The 23,483-nt window shown below is 37.0% G+C and overlaps 1 protein-coding gene across 2 annotated transcripts in view; it reads left to right on the forward strand.

Annotated features, from left to right (window-relative positions):
- LOC128744175 (adipokinetic hormone/corazonin-related peptide receptor variant I) overlaps positions 1 to 23,483 on the forward strand; it is a 126,687-nt gene that overhangs the window by 74,979 nt on the left and 28,225 nt on the right. For both annotated transcript variants that reach the window (XM_053840987.1, XM_053840988.1), the window contains 2 exons: positions 20,003 to 20,151; positions 20,249 to 20,348. In XM_053840987.1, the coding sequence (XP_053696962.1) occupies positions 20,003 to 20,151; positions 20,249 to 20,348 (249 nt within the window). The remainder of the gene's footprint in view (positions 1 to 20,002; positions 20,152 to 20,248; positions 20,349 to 23,483) is intronic.

Below are 23,483 nucleotides of genomic sequence, written 5' to 3' on the forward strand. Positions count from 1 at the left end.
CAAGAAATTTTGCTGAAGACAGCAACCTTCTATCTCTTCAACGAAGAGATCTTATTTATTGTATATGAATTTGAAAAATCAGTTTTTCTATTTTAGCTCTTTTTGTAATTGTTGTATGACTTTTTCATGTATTACAAAGTTGTATAAATAATAAAAATACACAACTTTGCTATACATAGTATACATCTATGTTTCCTTGTTTACGAACTGTAAAACTTTGATTATAAAAAATACCCTGATTTTGACCCCGAATTACTCGACTACCAACAGATGGATACATTTTAAACATTTTACATTTGCTGGTAGTTTTGCTGCACACAGACACCATTTTTCCAAAAGAAGAAACAAAAGAAAATTCCAGTTGGGGCCAATTGCGGTACACCTCACATGCTACTTGCTTCGTTTCTGTGATGTCGGTTTATGCTAATCTTGTTTCCTAACAATTTAAAGTATTAATGCATTGAATAATTCTGACATTTTGCTCATAACAAGTTTATTGAAGAATATACGTTAGTATATACGTAATATACGATTTGTAGCTATATAACAATATGGCATTCAAAAACCTACATATGGTGTACAAAATACAACAGCGTGAGTAACCGAAGGTTAATAAAAATTGATGAAATTTATTTAAGAAAACTTTATTGTTGTGAATCAAATAGAATGGCGTTACAGGAAATTATGCATAGTTCAAAAACCTATTCTTTAACATATACATTACTACGCAATGTATATGTTAAAGAATAATATTTCATCTTACAACTTACTTTTACTTGCACTTACCCTCATTAGTAACAACTTACTCAGCAATTTCATGAGAAAAGAAACTATCAAAATTTATAAGTGCTTCTATTTGTTTCAAATTTTGTAAACTTATTCAATTTCCAAAAATTTCATGTAAACCAAACGTGTCGATTTCTATCTCAAATTGCAAGTAAGACGGTATAACAAAGGTTCCTTTCACCACTAGGTGGATTAAATCAGGTTTTTTTATTATCAAAGTTTGAATGTATCCTAGATAAAACATCAGACTGTTTAAGAAAACACGCTACATACTACATCACCTCGTTGTGATTCAGATACCATCCCACACCTGACTCGGGACAGTTTCTGATAATCAATTAACACATTCCGCGGGCCGGTATACCAACCAGACATTTTATAAAAGTTGCTTTTAGCATAGTTGAATATTTTTCCATGATTGGACAATGTCTGAATCTTTAAAAACTGTCATAATAGCTACTCTAGCATTTTCGGAAGTTATATAAAACGCGCATCGAAAGTAAATGAAATTTACAAGAAATCAATGATTTTTCGTGATATTTTTAAAAATGTTGCTACAGTGCGCTAAAACATTTAATAATATCACTTGTTTTCGACCAACTTACAAAGAAATACTTGCTGAATCCATACCAAAAATAGTTTGGATGTAATTTTGCAGTTATTTTGTATTTCAAGTTGATGAAATAGGGCCATTTTTTGCAAAGTACAAATTTCAACAATCTAATAATCCATATTTTCTTTGTACTCATAATTACCTTTAAAACGGTGCCTAAAGAATGAAGATAAGTTCAGTAGAACTTAAATTACAACTGATTGAAGCTCGCATTGTAACGTCACGGCGGACAGCCGGACGGATTCAAAACAAGTGAGACATAAGCAATAAGATCGAAACCTTAAGATATAGCATAATAGTTGCTTTAGAAAAGTTTCTTCATTTAAAAAGCACTTTCTAGTGATGAAAAAACATTTGGAAATTAGGTCCCTAAGCAGATAAAAAAATCATTTTCTCTATTTCAAGTCAGAAATGATTGCTGTCTACAGAAAAATTGTAGAGAAACTAATTTCAAGAAATTTCGTTGAATTCTGAAGGTTTCTATTTGTTACATGAAAAAAGTTATAGAGCCAAACTCTTAGGGACACCCTTAAAAATAGTTTTTTTTTTCGATCTATCTCTTTAATAACACTTCGTACGCCTTTTAGATGTTCTAAGAAATTGGTAATCGAATTAAATTGCACATTTTTGTCGAAAATAGTAGAGATCTACCTTTTTCCCTTTAGGAGCTATCCTTTGTTTCTTTTATTTCTACATGTTCACTTACGGTTGCCTTCATAATAACTTTTTTTAGATTTTTCACAATGTTCTTCCCTAAGTTATACATGGTGGAATACATCATAAATTGACTCACAAAAAACAAGTGAGTTTAGCTGTTCAGAGCTGCTCTCCCCCGAGATACACCCCCTTAAAGAGTACATGTAAAAATTAAAAAAAAAACTAGTGAAAGCTTCTAAAGGGAAAAAGATAGAGCTCTACCATTTTCGACAAAAATGTGCAATTTAATTAGATCACCAATTTCTTAGAACATTTGCAAGGCATACGAAACGTTATTATAGCGCTAGATAAAAAAAACTATTTTAAGGGTGTCCCTAAGAGTTTTTCTCTATAACTTTTTTCATGTAACAGGGTGGCAACTACCTGGAAAAACCTGGAAAACCTTGAATTGTCAGGGAATTTGAAATTACCTGGAAAAACCTGAAATAATCAGGGAATTTTTAACAAAATCAGGGAATTTTACAAACAACCCCAATGATCGATTCGTTGAATAGTCATCAAGAACACTTAGAAATAGATAAAGAAGTACGGCACACAAGCGATAGATTGGGTCATCGATAATTAGCTCAGTGTTTTGCAAAGGGCCTTATTCTGCGAGGCAGGTGAAGTAATTAACAAATTTAGTTTGCACTCACTTCGCGCGTTTCGTTTGGCGTTAGTCAAGTCGAATCGAATGACATTGAAGTTTCAGGACAGATATTTTGCGGCATGCGACACAATTCGCAGAACATCGAAGTAAATGCCAGTGGCACCGCAGCGAAATTCGGTTTTCGAGAAAAATGTTGGAGAAATTCCACTGACTCACGGCAGTGCATAAACTTGCCATACAGTTGAAAGTTAGAAGTTGTAACCGCAATACGGGTGTAGCGACCTACCTTCCATGTTACGAATTTTTGGCTCTAGCTTGGACCCGGAAGAGTAAATCCCGATCAATCCATGCAAAGTGAAATAAGCCGCGTTGGTCAGAAAGTAGAACATCCACCAGTGGTAAAGCAAAATTAAAAATTAGCTCAATTAAACTGCTTTTTTGCAAGGCTTATGGCTTGAAGAACAAAAATTAAACCTATGATCATTTCCGCGTGGCTGGCAGGAAAAGCGCCACGGCGGGCTCGAGAGCTAGCCGCAATGGGCACTAAAACTCCGCTTGCGCCTGAGTTTGGGAATAACTTACGCGGGAAAAAGAACAGATAAGGAACTCACGGGAGGAGTGTAATTTGCTGGTCGGCAGAATAAGAGAAAGTGATTGGAGAATTCGCCTAGGGAAATAGAGTAGGTGGGGAAATTTTTCTCAATACCTCGTAGATTGATAAACAATTCAAATATCAATGATCGAAACACATTTTCAGTTAAAAATTATATCGCAATATGAAACCTAGAATTTTATTAAACACCGGGAAAAACCTGGAAAAATGAGGGAATTTGGTTTTTCGTGTCCAGTTGCCACCCTGTGTAAGAAATAGAAATCTTCAGTATTCAACAAAGTTTCTTAAAATTAGTTTTACTACAAATTTTCTGTAGATAGCAATCATTTCTGACTTAAAATAAAGAAAATATTTTTTGTATCTGCTTGAGGACACCCTAATGTCCGAATATTTTTTCACCACTGGAAAGTGCATTTTAAATGAAGAAACTTTCCAGAAGCAACTATTATGCTATGTCTTAAGGTTTCGATTATATTACTTATGTCTCACTTTCTTAGAATCCCTCCCACTGCCCGACGTAATTTGTGAACAACCGCACAATTACGTAGTCAAAATAGTGAAAGACAAACTAACAACACGTTTTTGGATTATCTCTTACATACAGAAGGCAGCAACTGCGATAATTAACGAATATTAACTGAACAGATTTTTCGCGACGTTACAACGTAGCTACGACCCTCCCTGTGTAAAGCAGAGCGTTGTAACGTCACGAAAAGTAAAAGCTCGTTAAAAATTAACTTCACTGATTATCGGAATTCTGTACATGGCAAGTTGTTCAGTATTCATCTCTTATCAAATCATAGAAGAAAGTTTTTAGATAAAACTTGAAAGAGAGCAGAATTTTCATGTTTTTGCCTTTCTACTACATGAAAATATAGTATAAAGGTATAGGAATCACACGAAAAACCGAAAATCGAAAGAAAACCTAGCGGGACGAGTGTCATATACCATTCGACTCAGTTTCGAAAACTGAGCATTTTCTGTGTATGTGTGTGTGTGTGTGTGTGTGTGTGTGTGTGTGTGTGTGTGTGTGTGTGTGTGTGTGTTTTTTTTTTTTGAAAATTGATTGCATATGAAAGGGGGGTCTTTCAAAACCTTAACTTCAAGATTTCATGGCGAATAGGCTTGTGGTTTGAAAGTTACATAAAGAAATGTGGAAAAAATGTATTTAAAACTGCTTTTTGTTACATATAAGCATTAATTCAAAGGGAAACATCCTACAATTTATTATCATTTGAAAGTTACTGTTGAGATCTATCAAACGAAACCAAGTTACTGAAAATCGGACGATTTATTCAAAAGTTATTCAAACTTTAACACTTAAGCGCCGTATATTAAAATGCCGTAAATGTATAAAATCAAAATAAATTAATCAAGGGTCGATTGTATTCAATGTATATGTTATGTATGTGTATGTATGCATGCATGCGTGTATGTATGTATGTATGTATGTATGTATGTATGTATGTATGTATGTATGTATGTATGTATGTATGTATGTATGTATGTATGTATGTATGTATGTATGTATGTATGTATGTATGTATGTATGTATGTATGTATGAATGTATGTATGTATGTATGTATGTATGTATGTATGTATGTATGTATGTATGCGTGTATGTATGTATGTATGTATGTATGTATGTATGTATGTATGTATGCGTGTATGTATGTATATGCGATTTGCAATTTTAAAATTTGCATAGAAATACAAGAAGAGTGAGAAACATTTCAATTGTCATTATCTTTACTTGCTGTTACTCGCAATCCGACGAGCAAAGCAAAAAGCGAAGAAAAGTATTTGATTCAATCATATAGGTATAGTGGTGTATAGGATTAAAAATACTAATGAGTTGATTTTCCCAAATAAATTTATACCAATTTCAAACAAATTTTGCGCATCAATAGATGCTTTTCCAATCAATAGATGGTAGAGCTTAGAAATTTTATATGAAAAAGAGGAATAAAAGGTTACTAATAATTCTGTACGATTTGTTTTCGCTAGTGACACTTTAAAAGATAATAGTCATGTGTCATGTATCATGTTTTAATAAATAAATGAATATGGGTCCACTCATACCAGCAAAACTAACAAGCGCCGGAAATTATATTGATCATATTTCCCATCTTCAAGCATGTTTATGGCGCCGCTTTTGTTTATTTGATCTCATCGTTTCCTAAAATATCTAAAGTATAAGCGATACGATCAAGCTAATGACTATTTTTTCATTAAAGTTTATTCAAAGAAGCTCGAGTTTTGATTTTCATGCAAAAATAATCAACTGAAAGCGCGCCATCTAAGAAAAAGTCCAATTTCTCTTTTTCGTTTTTTATATCTAATACTCTACTCAGTTATTTTTTCAAATTCAGATATTATCTTTTTTGGATATGGATTTTAAAAAATAAGGAACGGATCTTTAAAAATATAGTCAAGTTATTTAAAGATGTTCCTGAGAAATTAAAAAGTAATTAGTGTGGCAGTAGAAATGCTAGGTCACACCGCTAGGTGGATTTATTCGGGTTTTGAACAGTAGAACCAACAGACGAATTTCTGGCGCGTTGTAACGTCACGTTACATATTTGCTTTCCAAAACAATCTAGGTAAAGCAAATGCTATTAATTTGTTCACTTTTAATAGGAAATTTTATGCTCTTTCCAAATATATAAGGGGGCATCCATAAAGTACGTCACGCTTATAGGGGGAGGGGGGGTTGACCTAATCGTGTATATGTGTGAATAGGACTTATTTATTCTATGTAGTATGAACTCTTCATTAAGGCTTTACAGAATATGCAGTACACCGCTGAAGAGCTGCTTGAGTACCGTCCTGCCTAAAAGATTTTTGCAACCGCAAATAGCAGTCGCACAAACTCCTGAAGGGTTACGGAATGCTTCCAGAGACCCATGGCAATGTTTTCCCTTGATATTCGTGCTGAACTCAATCGATAAACAAAAAATCATACCGAAGTTCCACGGCTGTTTTAAGGTTTTTCGGTATAGATTATACTGCCCCTCACTCAAAAGCTCTCTGAAGGATAGAGTTTAAGCCACTTGCGGATTAAATTTCGCAACTAAGGTAGTGTTGAATGATTGCATGCTTGAATGAATACACAAAATGACAAAATCCGTCAAAAAAGTTCTTACAAGGCGTGTTGCTGCAAGACGTCAGCAGGAAGTCCTGATTCTTTCAACTAGATCAGACGAATTTGAATGGATGAATGTAAAGGGCGTGGATATGCGCGAAACATTAATCGACGACACATCAGCGACTTCTGAAGCGTATCCGATTGCAGCAATTGAAGATCATCTTCAAAATCCGTGAATCGATGACTTAAAAGCACGAAAATTTTCCATTTTTATTCGCTGAAATTCATTTGATAGCTTTAAATAAAAAGGTTGGCATGAATATTTAATTTTTTTATTGTGAAGGGGGGGCCATGCCAACTCCCGCATGACGTGACGTACTTTCTAAGGGGGGGCATGAATGTGTGACGAAATGTGACAAGGGGGGAGGGGGGGTTTGATTTTGGTCAAAATTTGCGTGACGTACTAAATGGATGTCACCTAATAATATTTGGGGGTTTCTCAACGATTTTCCCAGCTGAAGCACAAATACTGTGTAAAGAAGAGTCAAAACGTTGTAACGTCACGGCGGAATGTATCAATTATAGCTTGATTAAATCGTAGGCTATCATTATTATCACGTGCCAAATCACACGCTTAGAATATTCCATCAATCTCAAAAACTTGACGTTCGTTTTAAAATCAAATTTATAGTTCAACCGTTGGAATTGTTGAAATCAACATAGCATTACGTGGCAACCAATTAAATTGTCGATTGCACCCACCCACCCACTGCTGTACCATGCTCAATATCAATATATTGAATATTCAATCAATATCCAGACACTTAAGCAGGTCATATTTTTAATATGTTCCGTAAACAATATTTTCGCAACATTCTAGTAATTGCTTTGTACTATAATCAAATATAAAGCTTAAATTCGCAATAACACGTCAATTTTACAATGAAAACCCAATTAAAAACATTAAAATAAGATAAATTATCAGGCTTGTCTTGTTCATAAATCCGGACACCTGACATCTCAGTGAATCTATATCCGGAAACTTTTGAATCGTTTTCCGTACAGGCAAAACTTTTTCATATTTTGTCTAAGAAATGTATGCCTATAAGTAAACAACCTGTCACTTGTAGTATTAAATAAGCATCTCTCTATACATTTTTTTACTTTTAATGCCATTAACGGTACGATTTTAGTCAAGTACTACACTGACCCACGTACCTAACCAGAGAACGAAAGTGATTAAATACTTCTACATTAATTGCCTTGAAGTACAGTCACCCCAGTATTACGGGCCACCCAGTATTATGGGCCAGTCCACACTTTGCGTTAGTTCTATACATAACAAACTAACGTTTAACCATCAAGTATAATTTTAGTAGATAGAAATATTATTCCGCTACATGCTTGACACCAATACATTTAGCTCTAATGCGTTAAGTTTCTTAGTTTTCCGGTAGATGTCGGTCGGATCCATTCAGTTATCGATTTGTTGTTATTTTCGCGGGTGTCATAAAAAATCGGTCCTGAATTATAAGCTAAATAGCGGCGAAAATTTGTGTGTCTGAGCGCAAAATGGATGGAAATCGAGAGAATAGGTATGTATTCGTTGAATTACGGTGAAATCGCCTAAAAAAATAAGTTTTCTGCGTTGAGATACGAAGTTAAACATTGGCTCATAATACTGACCGAAAAATTAAATTTTCCCAGTATTATGGGTCAAGCATATGGATCAACAATATTCACTATTTTTTAACTAAAACTTGTCAGTAAAGCGAGAAAACGTGCAAGGAACGTCGATAAATGGAAACGGAAGCTCTACGATCCTGATGTATTGCATCAGCTCTTGATCAAGCAAGACAAACTGGGAAAGTTCGGCAATCTGCTAGGGATCCCAATATCCCGTATAGTACAGTTCAGCGTCACCTTCGGAAACCACCCAAAACTAATAAGCCAGGTCCAAATACTCTTCTGCTTCCTGAAGAGGAAGCTAAAATTGAGGAATGGGTTCTGTATATGTCGAAAGCAGGATTTCCCGTCAGTGAATTTAACCTCACTCAGACAGTTGCTGAGTATGCCAAAAAGATCCGGAAATCGCCTGAACTACCAGATTCGTTTCCAAGTAAGTCGTTCGTAAAAATTTTTAAGTTATTTATTATTTATTTTTTTTTATTTTTAATTACTTATATTTTGTTCTCTTTCTAATCTAATCTAATGTCACACTAACGCAGCCAATTCTTGAAGGCATCCTGGAAAATGACGATTACTTGAATCAATCATTTTTCTTGTCAACGGCCAGGCCAACTGCGCAGCATGTACCGCAGAGAGAATTCCAAGGAATCAAGTGGAACCAGAAAAAATATCTAATTCCATTAAACTCCTTGAAATCAAGGGGAAGGAAGAAAGCGTGGACCTCCCGTACCAAACGCTTCCCGTATACATAGATAATGATTTATTTACAATCGTTGGGAGTATCTTTGCTAATAAAGGTTAAATGATACTCCGGACCCTCAGGGATGAACTAATGGTATTTAGACCAGAAGCCAGGCTGCAATTGGCCAAGGATATAGCGCCTTATTTCGCTCTCTGAAAATAGATTAGTTTGCCAAAAATATTAGTTTAAATCATATAATACTTGAAAATAAAGTCGTGTGGTTTAATGGTTGCCTAAAACTACATTTGTAAGGTTAGGAACTGAAAACCGCACGACCCCGCACCTCCTAGCTTGGCTACTCAATTATACAAATTGAAGTATTTCCAGGTATGGCCACGTGGAGGCGCTAGGTAGGGGCTTGGGATGGCTAGAGCTATGTTGGGCGCTTCTTCCTAGTTGCCTTCCCCATTTCATACCCTTACTTATATTTTGTTCTCTTTCTGGTAAAAACTGGTCTCAATATTACTTGAAGCGGCATCCTGTGATCAGCAAAAAATTTACCACAAGACTTCCGAAAGCTGGAGCAAAAGTCACTAAGGATCAAATCGTTTGATGGTTCCTGGAGGTGGAAGAAACTCTCAAAGAAATTGACGTTGATCTTTCTATTTTCAATCATCCTCAGCGTATTTTCAACTTTGACGAATCGGGTTTCCAGCTTGTACCAGCTAGGTTCAAGGCTCTATGTGACACTCGTACAAGCAATGTCTACTTTGTAAACAACAACTGTGACAAAGAGAATTTCACCGTACTTTTTGGAAGCAGTGCTGACGGAGAGTTTATGCCACCAATGATCATCTATCCCGGTAAGCGAGTAACTCGTGAAATCGCTGAGAATATTCCAGCTGGTTGGTCCGTAGGTGTTTCGGATGAGGGGTGGCAAACTTGCAAAACCTTTTATGAATACATTGCGAATGATTTCTACAGATGGCTCGTGATGAAAAATGTAGAGTTTCCGGTTGTAGTATTTATTGATGGACACAAGAGCCACGTCAGCATCGAATTGACAGAGTTTTGCACGGAAAAGAAGATCATATTGGTTTCCCTTTTCCCAAACTCGACCAGGTTTCTGCAGCCGCTGGATAAAGTTTTTTTCGGGCCGTTGAAGAAAATTTGGTTTAGAGTTTTACGAGAGTTCGTGAGTAATAAAAGCGATGCCAGGATAAACAAGACAAATTTCGGACAACTGATGAAAACAGCCATCGAGAGTTTTACAAACGCAAAAGTATGCCTCAAGAAAGGTTTTAAAGCCTGTGGAATTTGCCCATGGAACGTTAGCGAGATTGATTTCAGTACTTTGCCAACAGAAGCCGGAATAGTCGATAAAAATCTAGCCGATTCAACTGCAAATGCCAAATCCACGGAACAGGATAAAACGCCAGATTTTTACCACCACCAGCTTTCGTTCGTTGAAATGGGACTAGATGAAGAGGTTCTGAATAGGTTCTCTGACAACTTTCGAAAGGACTTTTGGTATAGCCCTCTAGAGGAGCTGGCACTTTTCAACTTTTGGAAAATTATTAAAAACAAGTCTGAAGGTTTGATGTTTACGGAGCCTGTCAGCCAGTACGGTAGCTTTTCTATGGACTACACCGTTGGCGAAAGTGGCGATTGCGTTCCTGTTGAAACTGCACATGACGAATCAGCGCTTGGTATTTTTTTATTTTTTATGTTTAACTAAAATAATGAGCCTGATTCTTATAGGTATTGAGTCGAATATAGAAGAGCCTGTCCGAAATAAAGATGTGTCAATGGAGGTAGGTGAAATAGGATCCAATCTTCAACCAAACGATCCCTTCGATGATATACTTATTTGGCCTAGAGTGGAGGTCACGAAAGTTGGTCGGAAGCGTAAAATACAAGAACATGTTCTTTGTGTGGCAACCAGTTCGAAATGGGTAGAATGGTACAACAAAAAGGATCTGGTAAAGAAAGAGCAGGAAAAGGCAAAGCTTGAGATGATTGAACAGAGGAAATTGCAAAAACAAAAGAAAGAAGAAGAAAATCAGAAGAAGCGATTGGCAAGAGAAGAGAAGAGGAATGCTAAAGTAAAAAAACCAAAAGCAGACAAGAAGTCAAATTAGAAGATGAAAGAAGAGTATCTGATAAATCTTTTCTTTTTCCCAAAATCAACCTTATTTTATCCATCTGAAGAATAAAAAGAGACTTAATCAAAAATTTGGTTTGATTTTCGTTGAGCTATTTTTCTATAATATATTTGAGATGTCACAGATTTGGTCAATACCGCGTTTCATGTCCCAGCGTCCTACAGCGTCTTTGAAAATTATAACACACACATACACGCACACACATACACACATACTTACACACAAATGCACACACGAACGGTTTTTATCGAACGAAAACAAATTTTGTCTAACTGGCCCATAATACTGGGAATATTGACCCACAATTCTGAGCAGGCTGAAAAATGGCTCATAATACTGGGAATGGAATATGATTATATTTTGTGATTTTTAAAAACAGTATGTCGTTTTGGAACAAGATTACCATCAGAACATCAAAGTATGATATATTTATAATCAATTAAGATAAAAATGAACTGTAAATTATTTGAACCTGTGTTTCTACCAATAGTTTTACAGCATCACCGTGCTTAACTGGCCCATAATACTGGGATGACTGTATTTTGCATTTCCAAATATTTTGATGGTTCCATGGATCGAGACTCCTTCTCTTACCACACCTTCTGCCTGGTTCAGTGTGTCCTTTCGCATTTTCTAAGAAAAACATTAGGTAGTTACCATCAATAATCAAACATGTCCGGATTTAAAAACAAGGTTTTAATTCCGGACAGCGTAATTATTCATAAAAATACACTTTATTTCGACACATTTATGAATGACACCATCTCAATTAATGGAAACTAACCTTCTTTGTTGATACTAAGTCTAAAAAGTTGCTTTCTTTGTAATAATAAGCTCCCAAAACCTTAAATCGCGAAAACACTCCTTTTTAGTAATCTAAAAAAACTCGCAGAAAAAAGACACTGTTCGACACCAACGTTACGTTTGGATTTATGTAAGTTATTTCGCGCAGCCTACTTAACCACTGATTATGCTTAAACGATCTTATGATATATTTGCAAAGTAATCCACGTAGCTACACCTCATAATTTGTACATATTATTACTTAATAAGGATAAATTAGTGAAGGTGTCCGGATATTGGTACCGTCCGGAATTTGATGGAGCATGGTAATCATTGGGCCGTATGAATAAAAGAGTTAGAGCAAATATTCTCATATGATTTACACGGGAAAAGCAAAGTAAACTGTTTTATTCATACGGTCTATTGTTACCTTCACTACGTGTGTTGGAGTCTAGAAAAAAAATTATTTAACGGCTTGCTAGGATCTAGCGTTACAATCAGACACAAGGAAACTATATAAAGTAATACATTACCATGCGGTGTCGAATTCCGTACAGCTTCGAAATCTGTACACCTAATAGAATTTGCTTGATTATATGTAATTAACACTGTAAAAAAATTAAAATTGTAAATCTGTTGGTACTAAAAGATAGGAGGTTTTGTGCCTACTGGAGAAGGAACGTTATAACTGTTCCACTCCAGCGGGCTTTTCCCTTCTCAAATAAACAAATAAACAAATAAACACTAGATTTAAATATACCTATTTATACCAAAATGACTGGTGGATAAGAAACGGTTGTTGAACGACTGAATAATGTGCAACACAGACCCTATAGTGGTCCTTAGCCTCTTATCCAGCAACTTCTATCTCCACCTCCTCGCGGTAGGGTAACCAACCTGTTTTGGACCTCATCTGCAGCTGTACATAATTTGGACACTTTCATTTGATTTTGCTGTAAGTGTCCAAATTATGTACAGCTACAGATGGGGTCCAAAATAGGTTGATTACCCTACCAGCCGGAATACGAGCAATCTTAGCGGAGATGTGGTAACCAACCCTGGTGGTAACTAAGGTCGTATACCGACAGACAAGGAGGCACTGTCTTGTCTCGGCACTATACGATGGCAGCCCCATCATGTGACTCGGCAGCAAAGCCCTAGTAAGGCAAGCTTTTTATATCTAAAATATTACGAAAAATCAAGAAAATTCAACTCGAAACATTTAGCATGCAAAGGCGATGAAACAAGGATTTGGAAAGGATGCTTCCTACCTGGAACTGTAAAACCAAATTTCGTGGATGGCGACAGAATGTTGCTCGTTCAGTTAGAACCGCAAAAGTTTGACATTATGGCACTACAGGAGATCTGTCGCAAAGGCGGGAAGGTTTGGGGGATCCGTGGCGGCAAGGCCCAATTTTGCCAGAACGGTGGAGTAACCAACGAGCTGAGAACGGGCTTCGTAGTAATGGGCAGAATGCAGGGTCGGGAGAGGATATGTGTGTTGAGGATAACAGGCCGATTCTTCAACTACACCATCATAAACGTGCACTGGCCACACGAAGGTAGACCCGACCGCGAGAAAAAAGCATTCTATGTCCAGCTGGAGGCAACATACGATAGCTGCTCGATTGCTCACCACGGGATATCACCGTCATTGGGGACATGAACGATCAGATCGACAGGGAAGCAATGTATAGTGATACCGGCCAGCGATGCATCAACTTTGCAGCTTCCCGATGCCTGGGGATTAGAAACACATTCTTTCCCCATATAGATCTACAAAACCACCAGGAGATCACCTGACCAACTAACATTGAACCTAATCGACCATATTCTTATCGAAGGTCGGGTTTTCTCGAACATCACCAACGTACGCTGCCTACGGGGTACGGATATCGACTCAGATCATTACCTAGTAGCAGTACACGTGCGCTCAAAATTATCGACGGTATATACCTCACGATAAAGCCACCCTCGGTTAAACAATCGATAATTAGATAACCTGGAATGTGATGAGAACTACGCGCATACTATACGCCTTGCTCTGTGGCCAGGTGCTTCGACCCTCGAAGATAAATGTAGCAGGATACGTTCGGCCATCAGTGAGGCCGCAAAACGCCAGAAGGAGAGCTAGAACCACTATTTCAGGCTAGTGGGATGCGCAAGTTCTATGAGAAGGTGAACCGATCTCGTAAAGGATACACACCGAGGCCTGATATGTGTAGGAACGAGTAAGGAATCCTGGCTACAAAGGAGCGCATAGTGGTTGGTGAGTGGAAGCAGTTCTTTGATAGGGATCTCAATTGCTGATATAGCAAAAGGAAATGGAGCAAAAGTCAACGTATGAGAGCCTAAGGGCGTTTCGACTTCGGATCTCAAAGAGATCCGGCGAGAAATCGGTCAGCTGAAGAATAGAACCGCCGAAAAGAACCGACTCTCGACAAAACTCTACAAAAATGGCCAAGAACCATTAGGAACGGCATTTCACTGAATAATTTCATGCTTCGGACTCACCGTTCTCCCGAAATGCTACATTTCTTCATAGAATCTTGCACCAGTCATTTTGACTGGTGCTGGTATAAATGGCAAAAACAAAAATTATATTTGTTACTAATATATATAAAGTAACATTAAGTTCATAAAATGTATTCTCTACTTATAGCTAAAAAAGTCATAACATCGTTTCTAAAATCAAATGTTAGATGTTGTAGAAATTTCAAATTGAAATTGTACGACCAGTCAAAATGACTGGTCTGGTATATCTAGTATTAAACAGTCTAAATATTAATAACAGGTCAAGATCCATTTTTTATTAGCATTATATAAATGTCAAAACTTAGGCAGTAGACCATAAATTACAATTAATAAAAATCAAACCGTAAATGCCTATCGGATTTCCTTGTCCATTTGCTGCGTCGCTAACAATTTGCTAAGAAAATCACTTTCAATAAAATCAAGTGCAAGGATAGCTACTTGAAGTGATTTTCCTGTTTCAAATCCCGAAAATAAATTTGAAAGATAGATGATTATCGTTGTACAGCTATATTTTATTCATTATAGCATTGAAATAATCATTTTTACTAGTTGGATCTAAATCCGTACACCTGTGCAGTATCCCTAGTTATCCAACTTTATTCCATGTTTTGAAAAGAAAATAGTAAGGACTAAAGCTAAACATTTGTTGATATACTGAAAGATGGCAATTGTGATGATAGATAGTGGAAAATCCTTTGATAAACCATCGATTTAGTTTGCAGTTCCGGTCACTACGATAAGAGCTACCATATTGACGCGGTACTCACGAAATAACGGAGTGCCTTCTGCAACATTTCAGTTTCCATATAAATTGCAACAGAAATCAAGATATTGATATTTACTGTCTATGTGTCAAGTTACTTTACTCTTAAAATGTAAAAAAAAGTTTGTAACAAAACATAATATTTCCAGAGGTATAAGCAAATATAAGAGGATTTGACACAAACGCGGTTACAAAAAGTGGGTGATCCCATGGATAGGGGTGAGGTCCAATTAGCTTGGTGCCTTGATATTTCAACTTTTCGACCAAAAATGAACAATTTAGTTTAAATATGAAAATATTGATTGCGTGTAAATGACTTTTAGATGAGTAGGACTGAAACACAATGCTTCGATTGTAAAGAAAAGGGTATTTGATCAAGCAGTGAATCAAATAAACAAAAAAAAATTAGCAATTAACTTTTAACTTATTTAGATCAAGCATACACGGATTTAAATTCATAAATATACGGACCTTAGTTAATTTTAAACATGGTTTACGGAATTTGAATCAAAGGTGTACGGATTTTAAATCAGACATGAAAAAGTGTACGGATTTTGAATCAAAAGCTGTACATTTTGTCCACGTTTTTTTATAACTAGGAATAATTTTAGCTTCTGTGATTCCAAATAATGTTAAAATAAGCAATATGCTGTCAAAAGCAAATGTGATGAATTGCATATTAAAATACTATCATTTTATATTGACCGTTTTAAATTGTCTAGTGCTTAGGTGTACGGATTTCGATACGGCACGGTATATGAAGATATATAGACAAAAACAGAACAATCTCACCAGCAGTCCTTCGAATAGAATAGAGTAGCATCATTTGAGTTTACATGAGTGCTTCCATTATTAATTTAATTTTTTTTCTGGTATCCATGAGCATTATTTAAACTTTCTTCGGTTCGAGTTTTCACCGTACAGTAGGAAGTGCTTGCTTCATGAGCTAAAACGAAACAAATCATTAAAATTACTTATGTTAAGCTTACCTACTAACCTGCTAACTCAGTCGTCATCCAAACCCGCAGTTTTGAGATCAGGCAGCCGGGAACCACCCATCATCGCACCTTCTAGCTTGGCTACTCAACAGAGCATTACCGGGTAAGGCCACGTGGAGGCGCTAGGTAAGGGCTTGGGATGGCTGGAGCTATGTTGGACGCTTCCTCATTTGCCTTCCCCATTTCATACCCACAATCGAGAGGAGGTATGGTATACCAATTTTAAAAGCTTGTAGAATAGTGAATACATCTGGTGGAAAGTTATTTTTTGATATTACAAACTATGCTAACAATCAGCATTTAAAAAATAGTGATTTTTTCAACAGTAACATCGGAATAAAAAAATACGTGTCAATTTTTTTTGAACAAAGAACATAAAAAAATATTTCGCCGAGAAAAAAAATTTTGACTGTTAATTTCCCGTGGAATGACCCATAAATACATGCATAAATAACTTATCAACATTACACAGAAAAGCACTGAATAGTTATAGTGTAGTGAAATAGTTATAGTGTAGTGAAATTTTGTAATTATCCAACATTGTGTAGTAAAATTTTAGTAGAATAAAACGGAAAGCCTTCCTAACTTAACTCGTGCTACACAGAATCGTTAAAATATTCTCTGAGACTAGATTTTAATTGAACATTAGACATATTAACAGAAATGACGGGATGAAGATTATTGTAAACAGCCAGTGATCAGGATGCACAAACCGCCGCTTCATACGTTCCAACTGATTTGGTCGATTTGAATGTATTTGAGATTACTGCTGACATGATAATACTAAAGCGTTCTTTCTCTGCGGGACCTGATGGCATCCCAGCTGTAGTTTTGAATCGCTGCACTGTACCGTTGGTCCTTCCTTTACGCATTATTTTTAACAAATCATTCGAACAAGCTAAATTGCCGAATATTTGGAAGGAGTCGTTTATGTTCCCAGTATATAAAACAGGCGACCGCCGGAACGTTGGAAACTATCGCGGAATTAGTCATTTATCTGCTGCGTCAATATTGTACGAAATAATTGTTAGGAGTATGATGTAGTCTCTCGAGGGGGCTCCGTATCCACAAGGTTATCGAGTCTGCTTTGATAAGCGAGTGGTCGTAGGTTCGAATCTTAGTAGAATCAAGCCATTCCTCGTCAAGTGATTTTAGCATGGGTTCATTCTCAGGCCCCTCATTTACCCTTCCTTTATGTTAAATTCTATATTTACCCTCTGAAGCCTCTTGACAGTGCAAATGTCCCTCCTATAGTTAAGTGTACTGGTCAGAGGTACGTATGATGAGTCCTTGCCAGGGACGGCTATAATATGGGATAGTACTGGCAGCGAGGAATAAGTGGGTAAAATAGATCAAGCTTTGAAGGAAGGGTAAACCTCAATACACACAAGCACGCATAAAATTTAATAAGCATATCACTCATTCAATAGCGGTTATAGCAAAAAGAAATGCAGTATAGGTCATACAGCAAACACCCGGGCGATATCACAATAGATCGATTATACTGGTCGCAGTGATGAGTCCACACATGGAAAAAAATGTAGTCTCGTACAAGGTGAGTTAAAATAGGTGCTCTAGTTTTCACAGTCTGTAGAACAGAAGTGCGCGGAGTGTTTGGCTAGCAACCATCGGCGTTGTTTATCACATTCAACATTTTTCGCTTTGAAAATTTCGGTGATCGTCAAGGGTAACCTAGCGGGGGTTACAAACAAACAAACACTACATCAATACTATTGCGTAAACTCTATCGACTCGGTGCATCCCAACAAGTGTAATGGCTCCGCTCGTACTTGCGTGACAGGCTATTGCGCGTGAAACTTGGCTCATGTATTTCTGCGCAATTTACCAGCACCTCAGGTGTTCCGCAAGGTAGTAATATGGAGCTACTTTTTTCACTATTTTTCAACGTCGTCTCTTTGCTATTGGATATCGGATGCAGACTTGTGTACGCTGATGACTTGAAACTGATTCTACCTGTTGAAAAAACTGATGATTGTCGCCGCCTGCAAAAATTACTTGATGCATTTGTAGATTGGTGTAAACGAAACTGGCTCACACTAAGTGTAGCAAAATGTAAGGTGATAAGTTTTTATCGCATAAAATGTCCGATTCTATTCCACTATCAGATTGAGGGGTCTGAGCTGCGCAGAGTAGACCACGTTAGCGACCTTGGTGTGCTACTTGATACTAAGCTAACATTCGACCTACGTGAATCGATTATTTCGAAGGCAATGCGTTAATTTGGATTTATTTCTAAAACTGGACGAAATTTCAATGATCCGTATTGCCTCAAATCCTTGTATTTTGCTCTGGTTCGGCCACTGGTTGAAAACTGTAGCATTGTATGGTGATCTCAGCAGTTAACATGGAACCTGTGCATCGAACGAGTACAAAGGAAATTCATTCGGCTTGCTCTGCAACATCTTCCATGGTGTCATCCTGAACGCTTCCTACCGTATTATGATCGCTGCCGGCTGCTTGATCTAGATTCGCTAGATTATCGACGAAAAACTCACCAGGCAGTATTCGTGGCCAAAGTCATCAACGGTGAAATCGATTCCCCCAGATTTTTATCGCTATTGGACTTTCGTGCTTCGCAACGGACTCTGCCTTCCATCGGCTTACTGCAAACTCTATTCCACCGTACCGTCTTTGGATGTAATGAACCCGTTACTGCATGTGTTAGAATATTTTAGAAAGTGGAAACATTGTTTAATTTCGACGAGCCGTCGCACAAATTTGTACAGAGGTTAAGAAGCACCAATGTTTAATAGAAACTTTTAATGTAGACTTTAGTCAGATGAAGTAGTAATAATAAATAGGTATAAGAGAAACCTCAACTTTTAGCCACAACATAACTTTCTCCTCTTCTTTTAATAGACACTGAAACATTGTTTTGCGTTATAATTTTCATTTCTCAAGAATTTCTCATAACAAACTTTTGCTAATCGACTGTGGATTACGAATAAGAAAATTATTTTCTATTCACGACAATTGTTACACGCCGGTAATATCATTAGGATTTTGCAGATTTAGTCTCCAGTCCAGAGAAATCGATAATTATTGGTATTGTTTTAATCAGACGTCTAAATAGTAGGGCCTAGCTTATTGTTAGTGGCATTTGCGGATGGTGTGCAAAAATGGACAAATCAAACATTATGAACGCGGGTATTTTGAAAGGCATAGAAAGTAATATGAGGAAAATTTGCTTTTTGTAGAGATCTAAAAGCATAAATTTGATGAGTGATTTCTTAATCCAAAGTGTAAGCTTTCGGTGTATTTTGGCTCTACTAAGAGTTGAATTTAATGAAGTAATTTTTCTATTCAAAATATTGACAGTCAAAATACGTATCTGCGGATTGTTTACGTGAATGGATGGTTAGTTTAGCTATGTTATAGTGTAATTATAGTGTAGTGAAATTTTATAATTATCCTTAATGTGAATGTAGTATACTTTTAGTAGAATAAAACGGAAAACCTTCCTAACTTAATTCGTTTTGTAAATATTTGTTTACTAACAATCATGTTTACGCATATTTGAAGGTAATAACATGAAGGTAATGTTTCTGTTTCGACTATTTGGAGTGCTGCGATATTCTCAGATAATATTCAAAAACCGAGAAGTGAGCAACAATTGGCAAACTACCCTATAGCAATAAGGTTCTTCATTATATTTGCTGAAAAACTTACTTTTTGAACTGGTCAATCAATTATACGACAAGAAATCGTTTCTAAAATCTGAAGTGAGATATTTCAAACCAGTGGAAATCCTTCGCAGCTATTATTATATTAGTTGCTTATTATTGCAAAATCAATCGTCAAGTTGTGTGAGAAATTATATTTTGTCCCCTAAAATACGTATCTGTCATAGATCTATAGTTTACAGCTGGTTGAGAACGTTTTTTGCGCCAATATCTTCATTTTTATCATAATGCAAGTTTTCCGCCATTGTTCAATCATCCTTTCTCTTTTGTCAACAGGTGACTTTTCTAATGATGCCATTAGAGATTGCTTGGGCGTTTACTGTGCGATGGTTGGCTGGAGATTGCATGTGTCGTCTGATGGCATTTTTTCGCACATTCGGATTGTACTTATCAAGTTTCGTGCTTGTTTGTATATCTATGGATAGGTATAAATAATATGGAATGGTTTTAGTAACTACCATGTCAATTATTCTTTAGATACTTGGAGTATTATATAATTACGCATTCATGTATTTTACATAGGTACTATGCTGTATTACAACCGTTGAAACTTTCGAAAAATAGAGGCAAAATGATGATCACAGGTGCATGGATATTGGCTTTCTTATGTAGTTTGCCACAGGTAATTTTTACAGCATACTTATTTATTTATTACTAGTTGAGCCCGAATCTTACGATCCGGAAAATATAGAGTCTGTTAAGAATTCAGAAAACTGTTGATACATTCCACTGGCCAGTGTTTGCAAAGATGTTTAATCTTTGTATTGCGACATTTGACCCTATTTAGACTACTCCGATTTACACGATTACCACAGTCGAATCTCGCACACGATTTCGGTCAAAGAAAATGAAGTGAAAAAGAAGGGCAAGAAGAAAAAAGAAGTCAAACGCATACGTTGACTAAACTAAAAGCCACTTTAGTGTCAGATTAACAGTGCAAAATGCGGTATGTCACAGTAGTCTAAATAGTCATAAAAGGGGCAATATTAGTTCTTTGAGTTCTTATATTGCATAATATAGCTCTAGTTGTACATGAAAGAGTCATAGCCGGAGACTGAAACAAATAGTTTTGATGGTCGGATTGGATTTTATTTAACAGAATAAAAACATTATCCCTACTGTGCTGATCCTATAGGCGGGCAATATGGCTCTTTTGTGTGAGTGGCTCTGAACCCTCTATTGTTTGCCGTAAACCGATTCATATGGTTGGTTTTAGTCAGACAGAACCGAGTGGCAAAATTCTGACTTCGAGAAAACGCATTCAAAGTTTGCTGCATTCGAAATCATTTTCTAACTCTGGCTGTTTGCAACATTTATGTAGTCTGATTAGAGTAAAATGTTGCTTAGAAAATTCTCGATCGTTTGCTATCATTAACTCATTTTTTAAAATTTTGCAACTTGGTCCGGTCTGATTTAACACCAACCATATGATATCATGACAAGCAATCGAGTTGAGCAGTTGAGTCGAGCAGTTGAATCGAATGGTCGAGTCGGGCAGTTAAGTCAAGTGGTTAAATCGAGCAGTCCAGTCGAGCAGTTGAATCGAGTAGTCTAGTCGAGCAGTCGAATCGAATGGTTTAGTCAAGCAGTCGGGTCAAGCGGTTAATTCGAACAGTTGAGTCGAGCAGTTCCATCGAGCAATTGAGTTGAGTAGCCCAGTGGAACAGTTTATTCGAGCAGTTGAGTCGAGTAGTCCAGTTGAGCAGCTGAGTCAAGCAGCCGAGTCGAGCAGTTGAATCGAGCTGTCGAATAAAAAAAAAGTCAAGCAGTTAAATCGAGCAGTCTAGTCGAGCAATTAAATCAAGTTGTTCAGCCAAGCAGTCCAGCCGAGCAGTTGAATCGAGCAGTTGAGTTGGGCAGTTGAATCGAGCAATCGAGTAGTCTAGTCTAGCACTCGAATCGAACAGTTTAGTCATGCAGTCTAGTCGAACAGTCGGGTCAAGCGGTTCAGTCGAGCAGTTAAGTCGAACAGTTAAGTCGAGCAGTTCCGTCGAGTAGTCCAGTCGAGCGATTGAATCGAGCAATTAAGTCGAGCTGTTAAGTCTAGCATTCAAATTGAATAGTCTAGTCAATCGAGCAATCGGGTTGAGCAGCTGAGTCGAGCAACCGATTCGAATAGTCCAATCGAGTAGTTGAGTCAAGCAGTTCATTCGAGCAGTGGAGTCGAGTAGTCCAGTTGAACAGTGAAATCAAGCAGTTGAATCGAGCAGTTGAGTCGAGTATCGAATCGAACAGTTGATTCGAGCAGATGAATCATGCTATCCAGTCAAGCAGTTTAATCGTGCAGTCCAGTCGAGCAGTCTAGTCAATCAGTTGAGCAATTGAGCAGTCCAGCAGTCGGCCAGTGAGGTGACTGAGAATACAACCCAATGCTACGAAAGCATGACATCCTGTCAGGGACCTGTTTTTAGTTACCGATAAGCCTCTTGCGACGTCCTGTCAGAGACCTGGTTTTCGGCACAGACAGAAAACCTCTTAAATAAACAGATTATATAAATAGATGTGAAACAATATTTTTTTTGCAAAACTGTATTTCTCTTGAAACTTGTTGAAGCTATATGATAAATAATTTCCTTGAATTTTGTTTCGGGTATAAGCAATTTCGCTGTTCTATTAGAGCGGAACAGTGTTTTGCTACTTTAGGAAATTTGTCTGTATGAGTTTTCGAGGACGGAGACTGTTTCTGTGCTGTCAATCTAGCTCTCATTGAAAGATATTGTCCCTACTTCAAAATGTTGCGACAATGTATGATGAAAGTTTGTCACTATTGCATGGAAATTAGTACAAAGACAAGTTATCGTAGCTGTTTATCGTGGATACAGATGTTTCATGACAACTCTATTGTTACCTGCGAAAAAGACACACTACTATATGCAATACGTATTGTACGCCAGTGTTTGGTAGTTGCCCAGGTAACGTTGGTAACTTTTGTACGCTAGACTTTAGATCAAAGCAAGCTAGTCTTTTTCTTACGGTTTTTGCTGTTTGTCCCTTTTGTTCAAGTTGCTGATAAAGTACCCGAGCAGGAGCGAAGAGCAAAATAATATCAAAACTATAGCAAACTAAAGTGTAAGCACCGCTGGGCACATTGCCTAGATGTGGCATAAGTACAATTGGGATTGGCATCGATCGCAATTGTCATCAACAGCTAAAGCGCAAAAGAGTATAAACAAAGTGCGCTGCGATTATGCTATAATATTTCGTTTTACAATTAAAAATTATTTACTTAAAACATTAAAGTTGACTGACCGTTGACTGAGCCGAAAAATATAATTAAACAATATAGATCATTCTTGAGTAGTGAACATATCGATCAGCCAACCCACGAGTTCCAAACGAAATTGAGGTTAAAAAAGAAACTATTCATTTTTAAGCTGCAATACACGTCTGCTGCTATAAAAAAGTAGTTTCATTGGCCTAGAATCAACATTCTTAAAAATGAATAGAGCGACTGGACCTAACCTAGATGATACAGAAGTTACCGGATACAATTGCGCTGGCTGTAATGAACCCGATCACGCAGACGAAGGAATGGTACTCTGTGAACAATGTGAACAGTGGTTCCATTTCGCATGTGTGGGAGTAACCGCCGAGATAAAAGTTGTTTCCTGGAATTGCCGAAGCTGCAGGGCTGTAATAAAAGAAAAGACAGAAAACTGTGGCCAAAAAAAACCAGCTGTTGATCCAGTTGATCCTGCAGGACGGATTGAAAAGGAAAACTCGCAAGATGATCATCGGAAGAATTCAGTGGATAATC

This window comes from Sabethes cyaneus, chromosome 3, assembly GCF_943734655.1.
Source record: "Sabethes cyaneus chromosome 3, idSabCyanKW18_F2, whole genome shotgun sequence".
Lineage (NCBI taxonomy): Eukaryota > Metazoa > Arthropoda > Insecta > Diptera > Culicidae > Sabethes > Sabethes cyaneus.